This window comes from Rhinoraja longicauda, chromosome 38 (genome assembly GCF_053455715.1).
Source record: "Rhinoraja longicauda isolate Sanriku21f chromosome 38, sRhiLon1.1, whole genome shotgun sequence".
NCBI lineage: Eukaryota > Metazoa > Chordata > Chondrichthyes > Rajiformes > Arhynchobatidae > Rhinoraja > Rhinoraja longicauda.
In genome coordinates, this window is record NC_135990.1 from 4108193 (window position 1) to 4128815 (window position 20623).

General features: G+C 48.3%; 1 protein-coding gene across 10 annotated transcripts in view; it reads right to left on the reverse strand.

Moving 5' to 3' along the window:
• The window catches only part of LOC144610988 (CUGBP Elav-like family member 4), a 588785-nt gene that overhangs the window by 182360 nt on the left and 385802 nt on the right, over positions 1–20623 (reverse strand). For all 10 annotated transcript variants that reach the window (XM_078430068.1, XM_078430065.1, XM_078430069.1 and 7 more), the window contains one exon: positions 15746–15794. In XM_078430068.1, the coding sequence (XP_078286194.1) occupies positions 15746–15794 (49 nt within the window). The remainder of the gene's footprint in view (positions 1–15745; positions 15795–20623) is intronic.

The following is a 20623-nucleotide window of genomic DNA, read 5'->3' on the forward strand; positions in this document are numbered from 1 at the left end:
GGCGCGGCTCGGCCGCTGGACCTAACATCGCCGGCGCGGCTCGGCCGCGGGGCCTTCCATCGCCCGGTGAGGCTCGGCCGCGGGACGTTTCAGTGCCCGGTGCGGCTCGGCCGCGGGACCTTCCATCCCCTTGCGGGGGCTGTGCGGGTCGGTCGCCTCGGTAGGGGTCGAGCTGCCTGTCCGTGGGTGCGGGGGGAAGAGAGTGGAAGTTTTGTTGCCTCCATCACAGTGAGGGGGTGTTTGGAGTCACTGTGATGGATGTTTGTGTTGGGGTCGAGTGTCCTGTGTTCTTTTCTTTTTTGCTGTGTCTTGTGACTGCTGAAATTTCGTTCGGTATTTATACCGAATGACAATAAAGTTCTGTTATACTCAGTATCCCGTACCTGCCTTCTCTCCATACCCCCTGATCCCTTTTCCCTCTTAAATATAGCCAATGAACTGGCCTCAACTACCTTCTGTGGCAGAGAATTCCACAGATTCACCACTCTCTGTGTGAAAAAAAACTTTCTCATCTCGGTCCTAAAAGACTTCCCCCTTATCCTTAAACTGTGACCCCTTGTTCTGGACTTCCCCAACATCGGGAACAATCTTCCTGCATCTAGCCTGTCCAACCCCTTAAGAATTTTGTAAGTTTCTGTAAGATCCCCCCTCAATCTTCTAAATTCCAGCGAGTACAAGCCGAGTCTATCCAGTCTAATCTATATCTGCCCATGGTCCATATCCCCCCGTTCCCTGCATATCCATGTGCCTGTACAAAAGTCTCTAAACAGCCACTATCACACATATAATAGGAACCTGAGGGGCAACTTTTATTTTCACACAAAGGGTGGTGGGTGTATGGAACGAGCTGCCAGAGGAGGTAGTTGAGGCCGGGACTATCGCCATGTTTCAGAAACATTTGGACAGGCACATGGATAGGAAAGTGTTGGAGGGATGCGGTCCAAACGCAGGCAGGTGGGACTAGAGGAGATGGGGCCTGTTGGTCGGCATGGTCAAGTTGGGCCGAAGGGCCTGTTTCTCTATAACATCTGCCTCCACTGCACCCAGTAACACATTCCACGCACCAAACTGAAGATCAACACAAATTGGCTGGAGTAACTCAACGGGTCAGACAGCATCTGTGCAGAATTTAGAATTGGTGACGTTTCGGGTCGAGACCCTTCTTCAGACTCTGTCTAAAAAAACATGCCCTGCACATCCCTCTTTAAGACTTTGTCCCCGTCAACTTAAAACTATGCCCTGTCGTCTTTGATGTGTCCACCCAAGGAAAAAGGCTCCAACTGTTAGGATAATAATTCACACTAATGGTACTCGTAATTAAAATAATTAATCATAATTAAACTATACTGTCTCCAGCATTAAAGAATGTCACATAACATTATTGTTACCATCTTGAAAAATGCCTTGAAAATGTCAGGGAGAATTTGCACAAAGTGGGATTTATAAGGACAGAAGTGATAGGAGCGGGAGGCCGTTCGGCCCATCGAGTCCACTCCGCCGTTCAATCATGGCTGATCTATCCCTCCCTCCCAACCCCATTCTCCAGCCTTCTCCCCATAACCCCTGACACCCGTACTAATCAAGAACCTATCTATCTATCTCTGCCATAAATATATCCACTGACTTGGCCTCCACAGCCTTCTGTGGCAAAGAATCCCACAGATTCACCACCCTCTGACTAAAATTTAGCTTAGACGCAAAATGCTGGAGTATCTCAGCGGGACAGGCAGCATCTCCGGAGAGAGGGAATGGGTGACGTTTCGGGTCGAGACCCTTCTTCAGACCGCCGTCAGGGGGGAGGGAGATACATAGATATCTCCACAGATTCACCGTCCTCTGACCAAATAAAACTCCTCCTCATCTCCTTCCTGAAGGAACATCTTTTAATTCTGAGGCTATGACCTCTAGTCCTAGATTCTCCCACGCCGATTTCTGTACGCCAGGACGTTTGTAGTGCACAGACCGATGTCGAGTCTGATTCTGTGCACACCTTTACAGTGGGTTTAGATTTAGATTTAGATTTAGAGATACGGCGCGGAAACAGGCCCTTCGGCCCACCGGGTCCGCGCCGCCCAGCGATCCCCGCACATTAACACTATCCTACACCCACCAGGGACAATTTTTACATTTGCCCAGCCAATTAACCTACAAACCTGTGCGTCTTTGGAGTGTGGGAGGAAACCGAAGATCTCGGAGAAAACCCACGCAGGTCACGGGGAGAACGTACAAACTCCGTACAGACGGCGCCCGTAGTCGGAATCGAACCTGAGTCTCCGGCGCTGCATTCGCTGTAAGGCAGCAACTCTACCGCTGCGCCACCGTTTTGAGGTCGTATGCCAGAGTTACAGTTGAAGGCATCACCATGTCAAGGTGACACCCAGCCTTGGTGGAACAGATCCTCCGAGACTAGGGTTGCCAACTGTCCCGTATTAGCCGGGACATCCCGTATTTTGGGCCAAATTGGTTTGTCCCGTACGGGACTGCCCTTGTCCCGTATTAGTAGGGTTGCCAACTTCCTCACTCCCAAATAAGGGGCAAGGGTTGACGTCGCCGCCCCGCGCCCCACGTGACCTCACCCAGCCAGCGGCCACGTGTTCCCGCTCCACCAATGGCGGCCGCCATTGGTGGAGCGGGAGCACGTGGCCGCTGGCTGGGTGAGGTCACGTGGGGCGCGGGGCGGTGATGTCACCCTTTGTCCCGTATTTGGGAGTGAGGAAGTTGGCAACCCTACCTGAGACCACCATCACTTGAGAGAAGCATAATCAAGGACCAGTCGCACTCTGGCCACTCCCCTTTCTCCCCTCTCCCATCGGGTAAAAGGTACAGAAGTGTGAACACGCACACCTCCAGATTCAGGGACAGTTTCTTCCCAGCTGTTATCAGGCAACTGAACCATCCCACCACAACCAGAGAGCAGTGCTGAACTACTATCCACCTCATTGGTGACCCTCGGACTATCCTTGATCGGACTTTGTTGGCTTTACCTTGCACTAAACGTTATTCCCCCAACACTGTGAACGGATCGATTGTAATCGTGTGTTGTCTTTCTGCTGACTAGACAGCACCCGACAAAAGCTTCTCACTGTACAACGACACAGTGGGGGCATTTTGTGATACCTGTCACAAAATGCCAGCCGCAAATACTACTGCCTTACAGCTACTGCCAAAGACGCAGGTTCGATCCCGACTACGGGCGCTGTCTGTACGGAGTTTGTACGTTCTCCCCGTGACCTGCTTGGGTTTTCTCCGAGATCTTCGGTTTCCTCCCACACTCCAAAGACGTACCGGTTTGCAGGTTAATTGGCTCGGTGTAAATGTGAAATTGTCCCTGGTGTGTGTAGGATAGTGTTAGTGTGCGGGGATCGCTGGTCGGCGCGGGCTCGGTGGGCCGAAAGGCCTGTTTCCGCGCTGTATCTCTAAACTAAGCTAAACCAATCCAAACCTCGGTACACGTGACAATAAACTAAACTGAACAGGGATGGTTATTGGGCCTGGCACACCGAACAGACCACAGACACTTTACCGAGACAGGGATCACAAAATGCTGGAGTAACTCAGCGGGTCATAGAAACATAGAAAACATTGAAAATAGGTGCGGGAGTAGGCCATTCGGCCCTTCGAGCCTGCACCGCAATTCAATATGATCATGGCTGATCATCCAACTCAGTAACCTGTACCTGCCTTCTCTCCATACCCCCTGATCCCTTTAGCCACAAGGGCCACATCTAACTCCCTCTTAAATATAGCCAATGAACTGGCCTCAACTACCTTCTGTGGCAGAGAATTCCACAGACTCACCACTCTCTGTGTGAAAAAATGTTTTCTCATCTCGCTCCTAAAAGACTTCCCCCTTATCCTTAAGCTGTGACCCCTGGTTCTGGACTTCCCCAACATCGGGAACAATCTTCCCGCATCTAGCCTGTCCAACCCATTAAGAATTTTATATGCTTCTATAAGATCCCCCCTCAGTCTTCTAATTTCCAGCGAGTACAAGCCGAGTCTATCCAGTCTTTCTTCATATGAAAGTCCTGCCATCCCAGGGGTCAGGCAGCATCTCAGGAGAGAAGGAATGGGTGACGTTTCTGGTCCTTCAGACCGAGACAGAGTCAACAGAATCTTTTAGCCGTTGAAATGAATTTGTTTTTATACGCCGGTTAAATATATATTAAATTAAGAAAAGCAATGGCATTGAATATATTTTATTCCGAGCTCGTTTCTATTGAAGTGTGCCTTGATGTTGGCGTAGGCAGGCTTGATTAGACATGTAATCTCGTGTGAAAGGGAATGAGCAGGGAAAACAGAATAAATGAGCTCTTCACTGCTAAAGTGCATGGTTGCCATTAAATTAATTGTTTCCATTCATGTGTGACGTCCATCAGATGCCATTATGGTCGGACTTCTACAAAGGAGCATCAAGTTACCTATCAGTAACTCTTCCACTGCCTGCTTCCTGTTCACTCCTCCCCCCCCCCCCCTACCCTTGCTCTCGACTGTTAATTCACACCTACCCAGCCATCGCCACAGCTTATGGAGCCAATACCTCATAGTTCTGGATTCAGTACCGGCCTCAGAAAAAACAGAATATGGTGGAAATACTCAATGGCCAAGCAACGATGGGTGTGGTGCGTGTGCAGTCTGAGTATGCATGCGTGTGTGACTGCGTGTGCATGTGTATGTGCGTGTGACTTTCTGCGTATATGTGCATGTGAATTTCGTGCTATGTGTGATGTGTAATACAAGTGTCATGTGTAGGCACCAATGTCTGCGTGTTAGTGTGTCTGTACACGTGTGCATGTGTGTGTGTGTGCTTGCGTGCGTGTGAGAGTGTGAAAGAGAGAGAGTGTGGGTGAGAGTAAGAGAGTTCAGTTTAGTTTAGTGTGGAGATACAGCGCGGAAACAGGCCCTTCGGCCCACCGGGTCCGCACCGACCAGCGATCCCCGCACACTAACACTATCCTACACACACTAGGGACAATTATTACATTTACGCCAAGCCAATTAACCTACAAACCTGCACGTCTTTGGAGTGTGGGAGGAAACCGAAGATCTCGGAGAAAACCCACGCAGGTCACGGGGAGAACGTACAAACTCCGTACAGACGGCGCCCGTAGTCGGGATCAAACCCGGGTCTCTGGCGCTGTGAGGCAGCAACTCTACCGCTGCGCCACCGTGCCGATGTAAATGTGCGTGTCAGCCAACTCAACCTCAGTGGATGAAGAGCCGTGTGACTCACTGGCACCGCCGGAAGAACAGCTGACCCACAGCTCCAGAGAGCGGAGTTTGCATGTTTCCCTTGTGGTTGTTAGAGCTGCATTCTTCTCCATCACGGTCTGGTTTGGCTCAGCCACCAAGCACGACATCCGGAGGCTGCAACGGATCGTTCGCACAGCTGAGAAGGTTGTTGGCTGCAACCTTCCCCCCCATCGACGAACTGTACACTGCAAGGGCCAGGAAGCGAGCGGGCAAGATCATCTCTGACCCCTCTCACCCTGGCCACAAACTCTTCGAAGCACTTCCCTCTGGAAGGCGACTCCGGACTGTCAAAGCAGCCACAGCCAGACATAAAAACAGTTTTTTCCCACGAGTAGTAGATCTAAATAACCAAAAATCTGTAGTCTCTTTTTGCTCCAGTTTATTTCACTCACATGTTGAAACTGTATTGTTGTATCCTTAATGTTTTAATGTTTTATGCTTTATTATTCATTGTTTACTGTATGTTCGTGTTGTTACTTGCGAGCGGAGCACCAAGGCACATTCCTTGCTATTCTTGCTATTGAGGGCGTGCAGCGTAAGTTCACTAGGTTAATTCCCGGAATGGCGGGACTGTCGTATGTTGAAAGGCTGGAGCGATTGGGCTTGTATACACTGGAATTTAGAAGGATGAGGGGGGATCTTATTGAAACATATAAGATAATTAGGGGATTGGACACATTAGAGGCAGGAAACATGTTCCCAATGTTGGGGGAGTCCAGAACAAGGGGCCACAGTTTAAGAATAAGGGGTAGGCCATTTAGAACGGAGATGAGGAAGAACTTTTTCAGTCAGAGAGTGGTGAAGGTGTGGAATTCTCTGCCTCAGAAGGCAGTGGAGGCCAGTTCGTTGGATGCTTTCAAGAGAGAGCTGGATAGAGCTCTTAAGGATAGCGGAGTGAGGGGGTATGGGGAAAAGGCAGGAACGGGGTACTGATTGAGAGTGATCAGCCATGATCGCATTGAATGGCGGTGCTGGCTCGAAGGGCTGAATGGCCTCCTCCTGCACCTATTGTCTATTATCTATTGTCTATTGTCTACATACTTGGCCAATAAACGTATTCAATTCAATTCGAGTGCCCCGGTTTCAAACGCGAATGTAGGAGAGCGTAGAACTTGAGTGAACGGATGACCAGCATGGACACAGAGGGCCGAAGGACCTGCTTTCACGCTGCATCTTTCAATCAATCGACGCGGCCCAAATCTGGTCCCACTGCAGAATCCCTAGCACTTTGTAAACATTTGGAATTCGCGACTCTGGAGGGCTGTGAATGGAGCTACTAAGTATATTCAAGGATTGAATTGATTCTTGGACTACAGGGAAATGCAGGGTTATGATGTGCACTAATTGTGTTTCCTACATTGCTCCCTGTAGTCATCGTAGCAATGGGGTAAATGCTATCTGTGCACAGAAAGCTCCCATGAGCAGCAAAGCGATAATGGCCAACTAATCTAATTTTTAATGATACAAAGTGAAGGATGAATATCAATGATTGCATGATACTTTATTCTCACATGAACCGTTACTTTCCTTTAGTGTAGAGATACGGCACGGAAACAGGCCCTTCGGCCCATCTAACCCGCACACAAGCACTATCCCAAAACACACTAGGGACAATTTACAGTTTTATAAAGCCAATTAGCCTATAATCCTGGATGTCTTTGGTAGTACTCTAGGTGCAGTGAAATGCTTTCCTTTGCGTACAATCCAGTAAAATCACACACCAGACCTCACCTAGTCAGTAGACACAAAGTGCTGGAGTAACTCAGCGGGACAGGCAGCATCTCGGGAGAGAAGGAATGGGTGACGTTTCGGGTCGAGGCCCTTCTTCAGAGGTGTATCTACTTTCCTTTGGAGTGGTGGAAGCGTGCAATTTGCTCCCGAAATGGCACAAAGTGCTGGAGTAACTCAGCGGGTCAGGCGGCATCTTTGGTAAACATGCGTAGTTCAACGTCTCTGGTCGGGACCCTTCCTCAGTCTGAAGAAGGGTACCGACCTGAAAAGTCACCGAGGCAAACCGAGACACAAAAAGCTGGAGTAACTCAGCGGAAAGCTGGTGTAAAAGGTCTGTCTCACTTAGGCGATTGTTTAGGCGACTGCCGGCGACTGTCAAAGTCGTAGCAGATCGCCAAAATTTTCTTTGACCCGATGACAATGACCACGACAATGACCACGACAATGACCACGACAATGCCGAGTCAGGTCGAGATTACACCGTCTTCGGAAACATCGCAAAAATTCCCACGCTGTCGATGCTTCTCCGGCGTCCTAATTTTCGCTGAAATCACTGACAAGTCGGTCAGTACTTGAGAGTTTTGAAATATAACATCTTGCCCGGGTTACTTGAAAACCAAGCTTCACGGTAACAAGGCATAAACTGGATTGACTTCCAGTTTACTAACAGCAATATTAAGAAATTTGATTTTAAAAGTGGTTAAATGGATTTTTGTGTGGAGTGTGGGCATTCTTTGAAAATGTACGGGAGATGCATATCTGGTTTCTGGGTTGCATATCTGGGTTGGGAGCCCACTTTAAATGTAATCGCCGATGGCCATAAACACCGCAAAAAGTCCCACGCTTACCTGACCGTCAAACTCTCGCCTCCAATCTACCCGTCAAATGTCCTGACGGTAAATAAATTGGTTAAACACAAGTATTTTATGGTATCTTCAAATGACTTTACTTATTTTCACATTACGTGCTTCTAAATGCATCTAAGAGAATCTAGCAAACCTGGGGACAGCGTGCGACAGACAGCGCCCGCAAAAAGCTACGATACCTACCTCCGGTTGATTTCTCAGCGACGCGCCGAGATCCACTACGATTCTTGGAAGACGCCACACGATCATGTCCGCCCGCAACACCCGGTGAACTGTCGGCAACAGCCTAGTCACCGGCAGTCGCCTTAGAATCGCCTAAGTGGGACAGGGCCTTAACTCCGCGGAAAGCAGGAGTAACTCAGCAGGAATCTGACTCCCTCTCCCTGTCTACCTGTCAAGCAAGAGTCCCAGACTTCCCAGCCAAGTTTTTACCTGGATTATACCTCAATTATGCTCAGCTCCAGGACAGACAGAAAGCAAAGAGTGGGGATAAATGGGTGCCTTTCGGAATGGCAGGCAGTGACCAGTGGGGTACCGCAAGGTTCGGTGCTGGGACCCCAGCTATTTACGATATACATTAATGACTTAGATGAAGGGATTAAAAGTACCATTAGCAAATTTGCAGATGATACTAAGCTGGGGGGTAGTGTGAATTGTGAGGAAGATGCAATAAGGCTGCAGGGTGACTTGGACAGGTTGTGTGAGTGGGCGGATACATGGCAGATGCAGTTTAATGTAGATAAGTGTGAGGTTATTCACTTTGGAAGTAAGAATAGAAAGGCAGATTATTATCTGAATGGTGTCAAGTTAGGAAGAGGGGATGTTCAACGAGATCTGGGTGTCCTAGTGCATCAGTCAATGAAAGGAAGCATGCAGGTACAGCAGGCAGTGAAGAAAGCCAATGGAATGTTGGCCTTCGTAACAAGAGGAGTTGAGTATAGGAGCAAAGAGGTCCTTCTACAGTTGTACCGGGCCCTGGTGAGACCGCAACTGGAATACTGTGTGCAGTTTTGGTCTCCAAATTTGAGGAAGGATATTCTTGCTATTGAGGGCGTGCAGCGTAGGTTCACTAGGTTAATTCCCGGAATGGCGGGACTGTCGTATGTTGAATGGCTGGAGCAATTAGGCTTGTATACACTGGAATTTAGAAGGATGAGGGGGGAAATTATTGAAACATATAAGATAATTAGGGGATTGGACACATTAGAGGCAGGAAACATGTTCCCAATGTTGGGGGAGTCCAGAACAAGGGGCCACAGTTTAAGAATAAGGGGTAGGCCATTTAGAACGGAGATGAGGAAGAACTTTTTCAGTCAGAGAGTGGTGAAGGTGTGGAATTCTCTGCCTCAGAAGGCAGTGGAGGCCAGTTCGTTGGATGCTTTCAAGAGAGAGTTGGATAGAGCTCTTAAGGATAGCGGAGTGAGGGGGTATGGGGAGAAGGCAGGAACGGGGTACTGATTGAGAGTGATCAGCCATGATCGCATTGAATGGCGGTGCTGGCACGAAGGGCTGAATGGCCTACTCCTGCACCTATTGTCTATTGTCTATTGTCTATTGAGAATGATCAGCCATGATCGCATTGAATGGCGGTGCTGGCACGAAGGGCTGAATGGCCTACTCCTGCACCTATTGCCTATTGTCTATTGTCTAAAGCTTCCAGCTGTCTCTTGAATTATGTGTGTTGTTCACTTTAATGGCCTCTCCCTGGTAACAAATCCCGCTCATCCTCACATTAGAAGCTTCCATTTGACCTGCCAGCTTGTGGAATAATTTTCATCTGAATAACATCAATGTGACTTGATTTCAATCAATGGAATACATCCATTTCAAATCATTTCCTAAGTGCTCATGTATAAAAAGAAATGTTTTGAACATAATCATAGAAAAATAACATGAATGGTTGAATTTGCATTTGTTCATTCACGTGGACTCTATTTCAATACTTACGCTGTGAGAATTTATCCGCATTATTTATCCCTAAATTCTGAGCGTGTAGCGACTTGACCCACCCACGCCGGGCGTATGAGGATGTTGCCAGGACTAGAGGGTGTGAGCTACAGGGAGAGGTTGAGTAGGTTGGGACTCTATTCCATGGAGCGCAGGAGGATGAGGGGTGATCTTATAGAGGTGTACAAAATCGTGAGAGGATTAGTAGATGCACAGACTCTCTTGAGTAGATGAACAGTGCATCGTGAGTAGATGCACAGAGTCTCTTGCCCAGAGTAGGGGAATCGAGGACCAGAGGACATAGGTTCAAGGTGAAGGGGAAAAGATTTAACAGCAATCCGAGGGGTAACTTTTTCACACAAAGGGTGGTGGGTGTATGGAACAAGCTGCCAGAGGGGGTAGTTGAGGCTTGGACTATCCCAACGTTTAAGAAACAGTTAGACAGGTACATGGATAGGACAGGTTTGGAGGGATATGGACCAAGTGCAGGCAGGTGGGAGTAGTGTAGCTGGGACATGTTGGCCGGTGTGGGCAAGTTGGGCCGATTTCCACACTGTATCACTCTATGACTCTATGACCTGCCAACAGCACACACCACAATGTACCAATAAATAAGTGACAGGAGCAGAATTAGGCCACTCGGCCCATCAAGTCTACTGCGCCATTCAATCGTGGCTGATCTATCTCTCCCTCCAAAACCTCATTCTCCTGCCTTCTCCCCATAACCTCTGACACCCGCACTAATCAAGAATCTATCAATCTCAGCCGTAAAAATATCCACCGCCTTCCGTGACGAAGAATTCCAAGAATGTACTGAAACTGGGAACTGATTACAAACTCAAAAACGACACAAAATGATGGAGTAACTCAGCAGGTCAGGCAGAATCTCTGGAGAACATAGACAGGTGACGTTTCAGGCCGGGACTGAAGAATGGTACATCGTCTTATTTGTGTCTTTCAGAGATGGAAGGTGAGAGGAGCACGATTGAATAGGAATCTGAATAGGAACCTTTTCACTCACAGGGTGGTGGCTATATGGAAGGAGGTAGTTGAGGCAGATACTATAAGATCCTTTTCAACTGTGGCTATCAAGCTGTACAACTCCTCCCCCTTCTGTCGTGGGGGAGACTGACTTCCCTCTCCCTTCCCTCCCCCCCACCCCCCACCACCACTCCCCAAATCTTTGCACGTCTCCAATCCTGGACTTTCCACTCATCACTTTAATTTCACGTTCCATGTACCTTGTTGTGTCTCATGACCGATGGCAAGCCAATATCCCCCCTGCGATGAATAAAGTTCTATCGTATCGTATCGTAAATTTTTTTAGATGTTGTATATTTAGAGATACAGCGCAGAAACAGGCCCTTCGGCCCACCGGGTCCGCGCCGCCCAGCGATCCCCGCACACTAACACTATCCTACACCCACTAGGGACAATTTTTACATTTGCCCAGCCAATTAACCTACAAACCTGTACGTCTTTGGAGTGTGGGAGGATACCGAAGATCTCGGAGAAAACCCACGCAGGTCACGGGGAGAAGGTACAAACTCCGTACAGACGGCGCCCGTAGTTGGGATCGAACCTGAGTCTCCGGCGCTGCATTCGCTGCAAGGCAGCAACTCTACCACTGCGCCACCGTGCCGGTGTATCTCATGCTGGAGTAACTCAGCGGGACAGGCGGCATCTCTGGAGGTAAGGAATAGGTGACGTTTTGGGTCGAGACCCTTCTTCAGACTGACCCTTCTCGGAGTCTGAGGGGGTATGGGGAGAAGGCAGGAACGGGGTACTGATTGTGGATGATCAGCCATGATCACATTGAATGGCGGTGCTGGCTCGAAGGGTGGAATGGCCTCCTCCTGCACCTATTGTCTATTGTCTATTCCTTTTCTCCAGAGATGCTGCCTGTCCCGTTGAGTTACTCCAGCTTTTTGTGTCTGTCTTCTTATGTGTTTGGTGAGTACCCCAAAAAGATTTGTGTGAAAGGCAAGCTAATAGAGTGGAGGTGCATACCAGCTGTGCACAGAACGGCTTCTTCATGCAACGATGCATCTCTGAAAAATGTCTTTAGCCCTCGTTTAAGCTTTATTTGAAATGATTGGGATCTCTAATTATAAAAGCTGAAAGGATTTCAAGGCGTGTTAGAGGAAACGCATTAGAGCAAAGAGAATCTTCATGAGAGAGTTCACAGAGGATATAGGTAGATGTTTTGGTCACACGACAGGGTTGCCGGTTCTGTGTCGTTGCCACATCACGCATAAAATGAGCCTTCATCTTTGCACATCTGACTAAATATCAGGAGCCCCTCAACTTGAGAATGACAAGGGACTTGGTGTCGTGGGGGGCCAGCCAAGAGAACAAAGAGTTTTGGTTTAGTTTAGAGATGCAGCGCGGAAACAGGCCCTTCGGCCCACCGATTCCACGCCGACCAGCGATCCCCGCACACTAACACTGCCCGACACATACTAGGGACAATTTACGCATACACCAACCCAATCAACCTACAAAACCTGCACGGCTTTGTAGTGTGGGAGGAAACCAAAGACCTTGGAGAAAACCCACGCAGGTCACGGGGAGAACGTACAAACTCCACCGGTTGATGTGGACTCGGTGGTACAAAGGGCACTGTATCTCTAAACTACACTGAAACAAACACTGGTGATACAGGTGACTTTTTGGGTCGAGACCCTTCTACAGACTTAATGGTTTACCGGTTTACTAGATTAAATGCAGAAAATGCAGTGCCCTTACAGCGAATGCAGCGCCGGAGACTCAGGTTCGATCCTGACTACGGGCGCCGTCTGTACGGAGTTTGTACGTTCTCCCCGTGACCTGCGTGGGTTTTCTCCGAGATCTTCGGTTTCCTCCCACACTCCAAAGACGTACAGGTTTGTAGGTTCATTGGCTGGGCAAATGAAAAAATTGTCCCTAGTGTGTGTAGGATAGTGTTAATGTGTGGGGATCGCTGGGCGGCGCGGACCCGGTGGGCCGAAGGGCCTGTTTCTAAGCTGTATCTCTAAATCTAAAAACTAACTCAGATATGCCAATGACTTTGATATACTTGGGGTTGTTCAATTAAGTGGCGTGGCTTAAACATACAAGGAACCCTTCATTTGAACCGTATCTCTGTAACAAAGCGTTATTTTTTCCAAACACAATAAACATAGTTACACTGGGATCCATAATTCATACAATTATAATGAAAGAAACAAAGCTGAAGTACCAAACTAAAGAAAAATCTAGTGTTGGCATTTAACGACGCGGAACTGGGCTGTGTGGTAATCTGAAATTATCTTTGCTAAACTGTGACCAAAATTAAGTGATTCTTATGCGCAATGAAACATATAGGCAAAATATATGTTTTTCAACACATCAGCTAATTGGGAGGACTAATTAGTTGTGTCACCAAAGATGGATATCGTCAACACTCCGATTAGTGTGTTGTTTTCACTAAGTAATAAACAGGTTGAGTGACTCTAGAATTTAGGCCTTAGAAATAGTGTCGAAACAGGCCCTTCGGCCCGACATGTCCGCGCTCGACCAGCGATCACCCCGTACACTTGCACAGTCATACACACCAGGGACACTAGGGCAGCCATGGTGGCTCAGCGGTAGAGTTGCTGTCTTACAGCGAATGCAGCGCCGGAGACCCGGGTTCCATCCCGACTACGGGCGCTGTCTGTACGGAGTTTGTACGTTCTCCCCGTGACCGCGTGACTTTTCTCCGAGATCTTTAGTTTCCTCCCACACTCCAAAGACGTACAGGTTTGTAGGTTAATTGGCTTGGTATAAGTGTAAATTGTCCCAAGTGTAGAATAATGTTAGTGTGCGGGGATCGCTGGGCGGAGCGGACGCGGTGGGCCGAAGGGCCTGTTTCTGCGCTGTATCTCTAAACTAAACTAAACTAAACTAAATTTACAAATCACAATTTACACCCAGCCAATCAACCTACAAACCTGCACGTCTTTGGAGTGTGGCAGGAAATCGGAGATCTCGGAGAAAACCCACGCAGGTCACGGGGAAAACGTACAAACTCCGTACAGACAGCACCCGTAGTCAGGATCGAACCCGGGTCTCTTGCGCTGTAGGGCAGCAACTCTACCACTGTGCCACCATGCCACCCTAAGACGAAACCAGGTGTACAGTGGAGTCCAGTCGTTCTTTAGGCAAAGATCTCATAACAGATCAGCCATGATTGAATGGTGGAGTAGACTTGCACGATCTAAATAACAAATTCAAAGCGGGGCATTTTCATAATCTCAGTTCTAGCCAAGGAGAGATTCATCCTGGCCACACATGTACAACCTTTGGAAGGTAGATACAAAATGCTTGTGTAACTCAGCGGGTCAGGCAGCATCTCAGGAGAGAAGGAATGGGTAACGTTTCAGGTCGAGACCCTTCTTCAGACTTTTTCATAAGGGTCTCGACCCGAAACGTCACCCATTCCTTCTCTCCCGAGATGCTGCCTGACCCGCTGAGTTACACAAGCATTTTGTGGCTACCTTCGATTTAAGCCAGCATCAGCAGTTTTTTTTTCCCCCTACATGTCCAACCTTTGGCCCAGGTTCATGAGTGATTGAGTAAAATAGCAAGTCCATCTCTCCACCTCTCACAGCAATTGCTACCTGTCTCAGTTGTTCACTATGTCGACAAGTAGAGGAAGCAAACACTTGTAAACCATTTACCTGCCTTAGCTGCGAATCAAAGAGGGACAATAGACAATAGACAATAGACAATAGGTGCAGGAGGAGGCCAATCGACCCTTCGAGCCAGCACCGCCATTCAATGTGATCATGGCTGATCATTCTCAACCAGTACCCCGTTCCTGCCTTCTCCCCATTGCTTTCTCCCCATACCCCCTGACTCCGCTATCCTTAAGAGCTCTATCTAGCTCTCTCTTGAATGCATTCAGAGAATTGGCCTCCACTGCCTTCTGAGGCAGAGAATTCCACAGATTCACAACTCTCTGACTGAAAAAGTTTTTCCTCATCTCAGTTCTAAATGGCCTACCCCTTATTCTTAAACTGTGGCCCCTGGTTCTGGACTCCCCCAACATTGGGAACATGTTTCCTGCCTCTAACGTGTCCAACCCCTTAATAATCTTATACGTTTCGATAAGATCTCCTCTCATCCTTCTAAATTCCAGTGTATACAAGCCTAGACTAGACAAGGCAAGCCTAGACCTTGCCCAGACTACATTAGTTTAGGCTCATCACCTGTGTTGCTGATGGCAATTGTTTCAACACATTGACATCGCCAACAGCGAGGAGAAACCTGCATTATTCTTTCATTCACTGGAATTTAGAAGAATGAGAGAAGATCTCATAGAAATATATAAAATTCTTAAAGGATTGGACAGGCTAGATGCAGGAAAAAAGTTCCCAATGTTGGGGGAGTCCAGAACCAGGGGTCACAGTTTAAGAATAAGGGGTAGGCCATTTAGGACTGAGATGAGCAAAAAAAAATTCACCCAGAGTTGTGAATCTGTGGAATTCTCTGCCACAGAAGGCGGTGGAGGCCAATTCACTGGACGTTTTCAAGAGAGAGTTAGATTTAGCTCTTTGGGCTAATGGAATCAAGGGATATGGGGAGAAAGTAGGAACAGGGGTAGTGATTTCAGATGATCAGCCATGATCATATTGAATGGCGGTGCTGGCTCGAAGGGCCGAATGGCCTACTCCTGCACCTATTTTTCTACGTTTCTAACAGCTATCCAGGACTGTCAGTAAAGCAAAACATTTGCCCACTTCCCAATGAAGAGAAGGGGCATTAAGGAGACAAATTCAATCTCACTTGGCACAGAATGCCATTTGACAGGCACATGATAATCGATTACAATTCTTGTTGAGACACAATGCGACACAATGCAGTGGCTTATTGAGCCTGAGCTACACAGGCAGACGGGAGGCTATTTTTCCAGGCAAGGGTCTAATTTTGATTTAACTGCCTACCTCCTCGACCTTCACTGTCAGCTGGCTTCACCTGAATCGGCCGGTTCATCTGCAAGAAAGAAACAGAAAAATATGGTTAACATTGACTCCTCCAACTGCAAATGACCCTTGCTTTCCCCCTCTCTCTCTCCATCCCTACCCCTTACCGATTCTCCGACCAGTCTGACTGTCCCCTTGATTTTATCTCTGTTTCCTTTGTTGTTACTTTCTCCCAGCTAACACAGAAACATAGACAATAGGTGCAGGAGTAGGCCATTCGGCCCTTCGAGCCAGCACCAAGACAATAGTTCAGTCACACGCATACTGGCCCATTGCCCACAAAACGTTGCTGCTGTGGGCATATGTAAGGGCCAGCTTTAGTTTTCATCTTCGATCTTCTGTGAAGGATAACTCAAGACACAAAGGTGTGTTGTGAGAAAGCCTGTGTTGCCACAAAGGATTCATAACAAAGAAGCTTTTCAGTCTCTTCACTCATCTCTTTCATTAGCCACTGATGCCCAGTGGATTCACCTGAGGTCCCATGTTCTTGTGGCGACTGCCTGAACGTGTAGGAACATAGACAATAGGTGCAGGAGGAGGCCATTCGGCCCTTCGAGCCAGCACCGCTATTCAATGTGATCATAGAAACATAGAAACATAGACAATAGGTGCAGAAGTAGGCCATTTGGCCCCTCGAGCCTGTACGCACCGCCATTCAATATGATCATGGCTGATCATCCAACTCAGTATCCCGTACCTGCCTTCTCTCCATACCCCCTGATCCCTTTAGCCACAAGGGCCACATCTAACTTCCTCTTAACTATAGGCCTCAACTACCCTCTGTGGCAGAGAATTCCACAGATCATGGCTGATCATCCAGAATCAGTACCCCGTTCCGGATTTCTCCCCACATCCCTTGATTCCGTTACCTCTGAGAGGTAAATCTAACTCTCTCTTGGAAACTATCCAGTGAATTGGCCTCCACTGCCTTCTGTGGCAGAGAATTCCACAGATTCACAACTCTCTGGGTGAAAAAGTTTTTCCTCATCTCAGTCCTAAATGGCCTGCCCCTTATTCTTAAACTGTGGCCCCCTGGATCTGGACTCCCCCAAGATGGGGAGCATTTTTCCTGCATCTAGCCTGTCCAATCCCTTATGAATTTAATATATGTCCTTCCATGACCGGCAAATGTCCAAAAATGCTTTGCAACCAATTAAGTATTTTGTTGCGTATTGTCCCTGGTCAGATGTAACGGCTTATTTACAGACCGCAAGCTCTCGAAAACAGCAGTGTGATAATCATCTTTTAATGATGTGGGTTGATGGATAAACACTCGGTTCAAATCGCCAAGGGGAAACTCATCTTTGAAAAATGTCCATGATTTCTCTGCACAAGATTCAGCTAACTGCGTCCTTTGATAAATGGGTCAGCTGGCAGACCATCAGTCCCCCAAATTCGGGAGTGTGAAGTGAATTTCACTGCAATTAGGCTTCCACTTTGGGTGTAACATCTGAAGAAGGGTCTCGACCTGAAACGTCACCCATTCCTTCTCTCCAGGTCCTTCTGCAGTTGTACAGGGCCGTAGTGAGACTGCAGCTCGAATACTGTGTGCAGTTTTGGTCTCCAAATTTGAGGAAGGATATTCTTGCTATTGAGGGCGTGCAGCGTAGGTTTACTAGGTTAATTCCCGGAATGGCGGGACTGTCGTATGTTGAAAGACTGGAGCGACTAGGCTTGTATACACTGGAATTTAGAAGGCTGAGAGGGGATCTTATCGAAACGTATGAGATTATTAAGGGGTTGGACACGTTAGAGGCAGGAAACATGTTCCCAATGTTGGGGGAGTCCAGAACCAGGGGCCACAGTTTAAAAATAAGGGGTAGGACATTTAGAACGGAGATGAGGAAAAACCTTTTCAGTCAGAGTTGTGAATCTGTGGAATTCTCTGCCTCAGAAGGCAGTGGAGGCCAATTCTCTGAATGCATTCAAGAGGGAGCTAGATAGAGCTCGTAAGGATAGCGGAGTCAGGGGGTATGGGGAGAAGGCAGGAACGGGGTACTGATTGAGAATGATCAGCCATGATCACATTGAATGGCGGTGCTGGCTCGAAGGGCCGAATGGCCTACTGCTGCACCTATTGTCTATTGTCCAGAGATGCTGCCTGTCCCGCTGAGTTACTCCAGCGTTTGGTGTCCATCTTCACTTTGAGCTCCACAAACCTGCACGTCTTTGGAGTTCGGGAGGAAACCAGGGGAACCCGGAGAAAACCCACGCAGGTCACGGGGAGAACGTACAAAACTCCGTACAGGCAGCACCCGTGGTGGGGATCGAACCCGGGTCTCTGGCGCTGTGAGGCGGGAACTCTACCGCTGCACCACCAGGTTGTCGGTGATACATTCTCGACCTTTACACATGCACCCGCCTCCACGCCCGCTCCAGTCACTTTCCCATGAACATGATAAATACTCAGCGGCATCTGCGCCAGTGTGAGTAATTGCTTTCTTGCTGCGTGGCAAAGACTTTATCGGTACAAATATTGTAGTAGCGTGCACGGACTGACTGTCGTTGGGATGGATTTCAAAAGACTTGAATAATGCATTGTTTGTCCTGTCAGCTGTGAGTTCAACATATGTTGATTTATATTTGACAAGGATGTTTGAACACAATTGGCCGGCTGACTGATTCTTCAGGCAATGCAACTTGGTGGAAGATGAATATCATATTGGGTTTGACGTGCAAGGGGAGCAATTGGAGGGTGTTTGCAACTACCAGGAGGTGATGTTTAGCTTAGTTTAGTTTAGAGATACAGCGCGGAAACAGGCCCTTCGGCCCACCGAGTCCACACTGACCAGTATAAGAAAATAACTGCAGATGCTGGTACACTAGACAATAGACAATAGGTGCAGGAGGAGGCCATTCGGCCTTTCGAGCCAGCACCGCCATTCAATGTGATCATGGCTGATCATTCTCAATCAGTACCCCGTTCCTGCCTTCTCCCCATACCCCCTGACTCCGCTATCCTTAAGAGCTCTATCTAGCTCTCTCTTGAATGCATTCAGAGAATTGGCCTCCACTGCCTTCTGAGACAGAGAATTCCACAGATTCACAACTCTCTGACTGAAAAGGTTTTTCCTCATCCCAGTTCTAAATGGCCTTCCCCATTATTCTTAAACTGTGGCCCCTGGTTCTGGACTCCCCCAACATTGGGAACATTTTTCCTGCCTCTAACGTGTCCAACCCCTTAATAATCTTATACGTTTCGATAAGATCGCCTCTCATCCTTCTAAATTCCAGTGTACAAATCGAAGGTATTTATTCACAAAATGCTGGAGTAACTCAGCAGGTCAGGCAGCATCTCAGGAGAGAAGGAATGGGCGACGTTTCGGGTCGAGACCCTTCTTCAGACTGATGTCAGGGGGGCGGGACAAAGGAAGGATATAGTTGGAGACAGGAAGATAGAGGGAGATCTGGGAAGGGGGAGGGGAAGAGAGGGACAGAGGAACTATCTAAAGTTCGAAAACTGACCGCACTGACCAGTGATCTCCGCACACCAACACTATCCCACACACACTAGGGACAATTTTTACATTTATACCAAGCCAATTAACCTACAAACCTGTAGGAAAAAAAACGACAGATGTTGGTTAAAATCGAAGGTAGACACAAAATGCCGGAGAACTCAACGGTTCAGGCAGCATCTCGGGATAGAAGGAATGGGTGACATTTTGTTTTGAGACCCTTCCTCAGATTCCAGACCCCGACTATGGACTGAAGTAGGGTCTCGACCCGAAACGTCACCCATTCCGTCGCTCCCGAGATGCTGCCCGACCCGCTGAGTTACTCCAGCATTTTGAGTCAACCTACGAACCTGTATGTCTTTGGAGTGTGGGAGGAAACCGAAGATCTCGGAGTGGCGGTGTAGACTTGATGGGCCGAATGGCCTAATTCTACTCCTATCGCTATGACCTTCTGGCACTTTGCCTGGTGTTGAACTTGGGCAATGGACTGGAGCAAGTGGCTTGTCTCCAGAATTGCTGGAGTGAGCTGGCCATTTATAAATGCACCCATTCTCAGTGGTTCCTGGAACGTGACTATGCTCTTGGTTTCCTATCCAAGTAATTTTAATTTTAGTTTAGTTTAGAGATACAGGGCGGAAACAGGCCCTTCGGCCCACCGGGTCCGCGCCGACCAGCGATCCCCGCACACTAACACTATCCTACACACACTAGAGACAATTTTTACATTCACACCAAGCCAATTAACCTACAAACCTGCACGTCTTTGGAGTGTGGGAGGAAACCAAAGATCTCGGAGAAAACCCACTCAGGTCACGGGGGGAACGTACAAACTCCGTACAGACGGCGCCCGTAGTCAGGATCGAACCCGTGTCTCCGGCGCCGCATTCGCTGTAAGGCAGCAACTCTACCGCTGCGCCACCGTGTGAAGGGCTCGGCGTAGAGAGAAGAGGGTGGAAGTGCAGGAAGGAAATGCAGACGCTGGTTTAAACCGAAGATAGACACAAAAAGCTGGAGTAACTCAGAGGGACAGGCAGCGTCTCTGGAGAGAAGGAAGGGGTGACGTTTCGGGTCGAGACCCTTGTTCAAATTGGAAGATGTCAGTGAATTTCATTCCGGGACGATACATTTGATGATTTTTTATTGATCGGCTTGGATGCAATCATCTTTCTCATCTCACACTCGAAACCAGCAATGACATGGCCACGCTGTGAATCTTTTTCAGGCACGGAGGTGATTGGGACACATGGTATTCATCAGGGTTTAGCGGCTTCGTTCCCCTGTTCCACTGTCGCGAGGACCACGAATCCTCATCCGCACAGAGAAATCCATCACAGCATCGATCCCTGAATTACAGACACAGCCACGCAATAACAAGGAACTG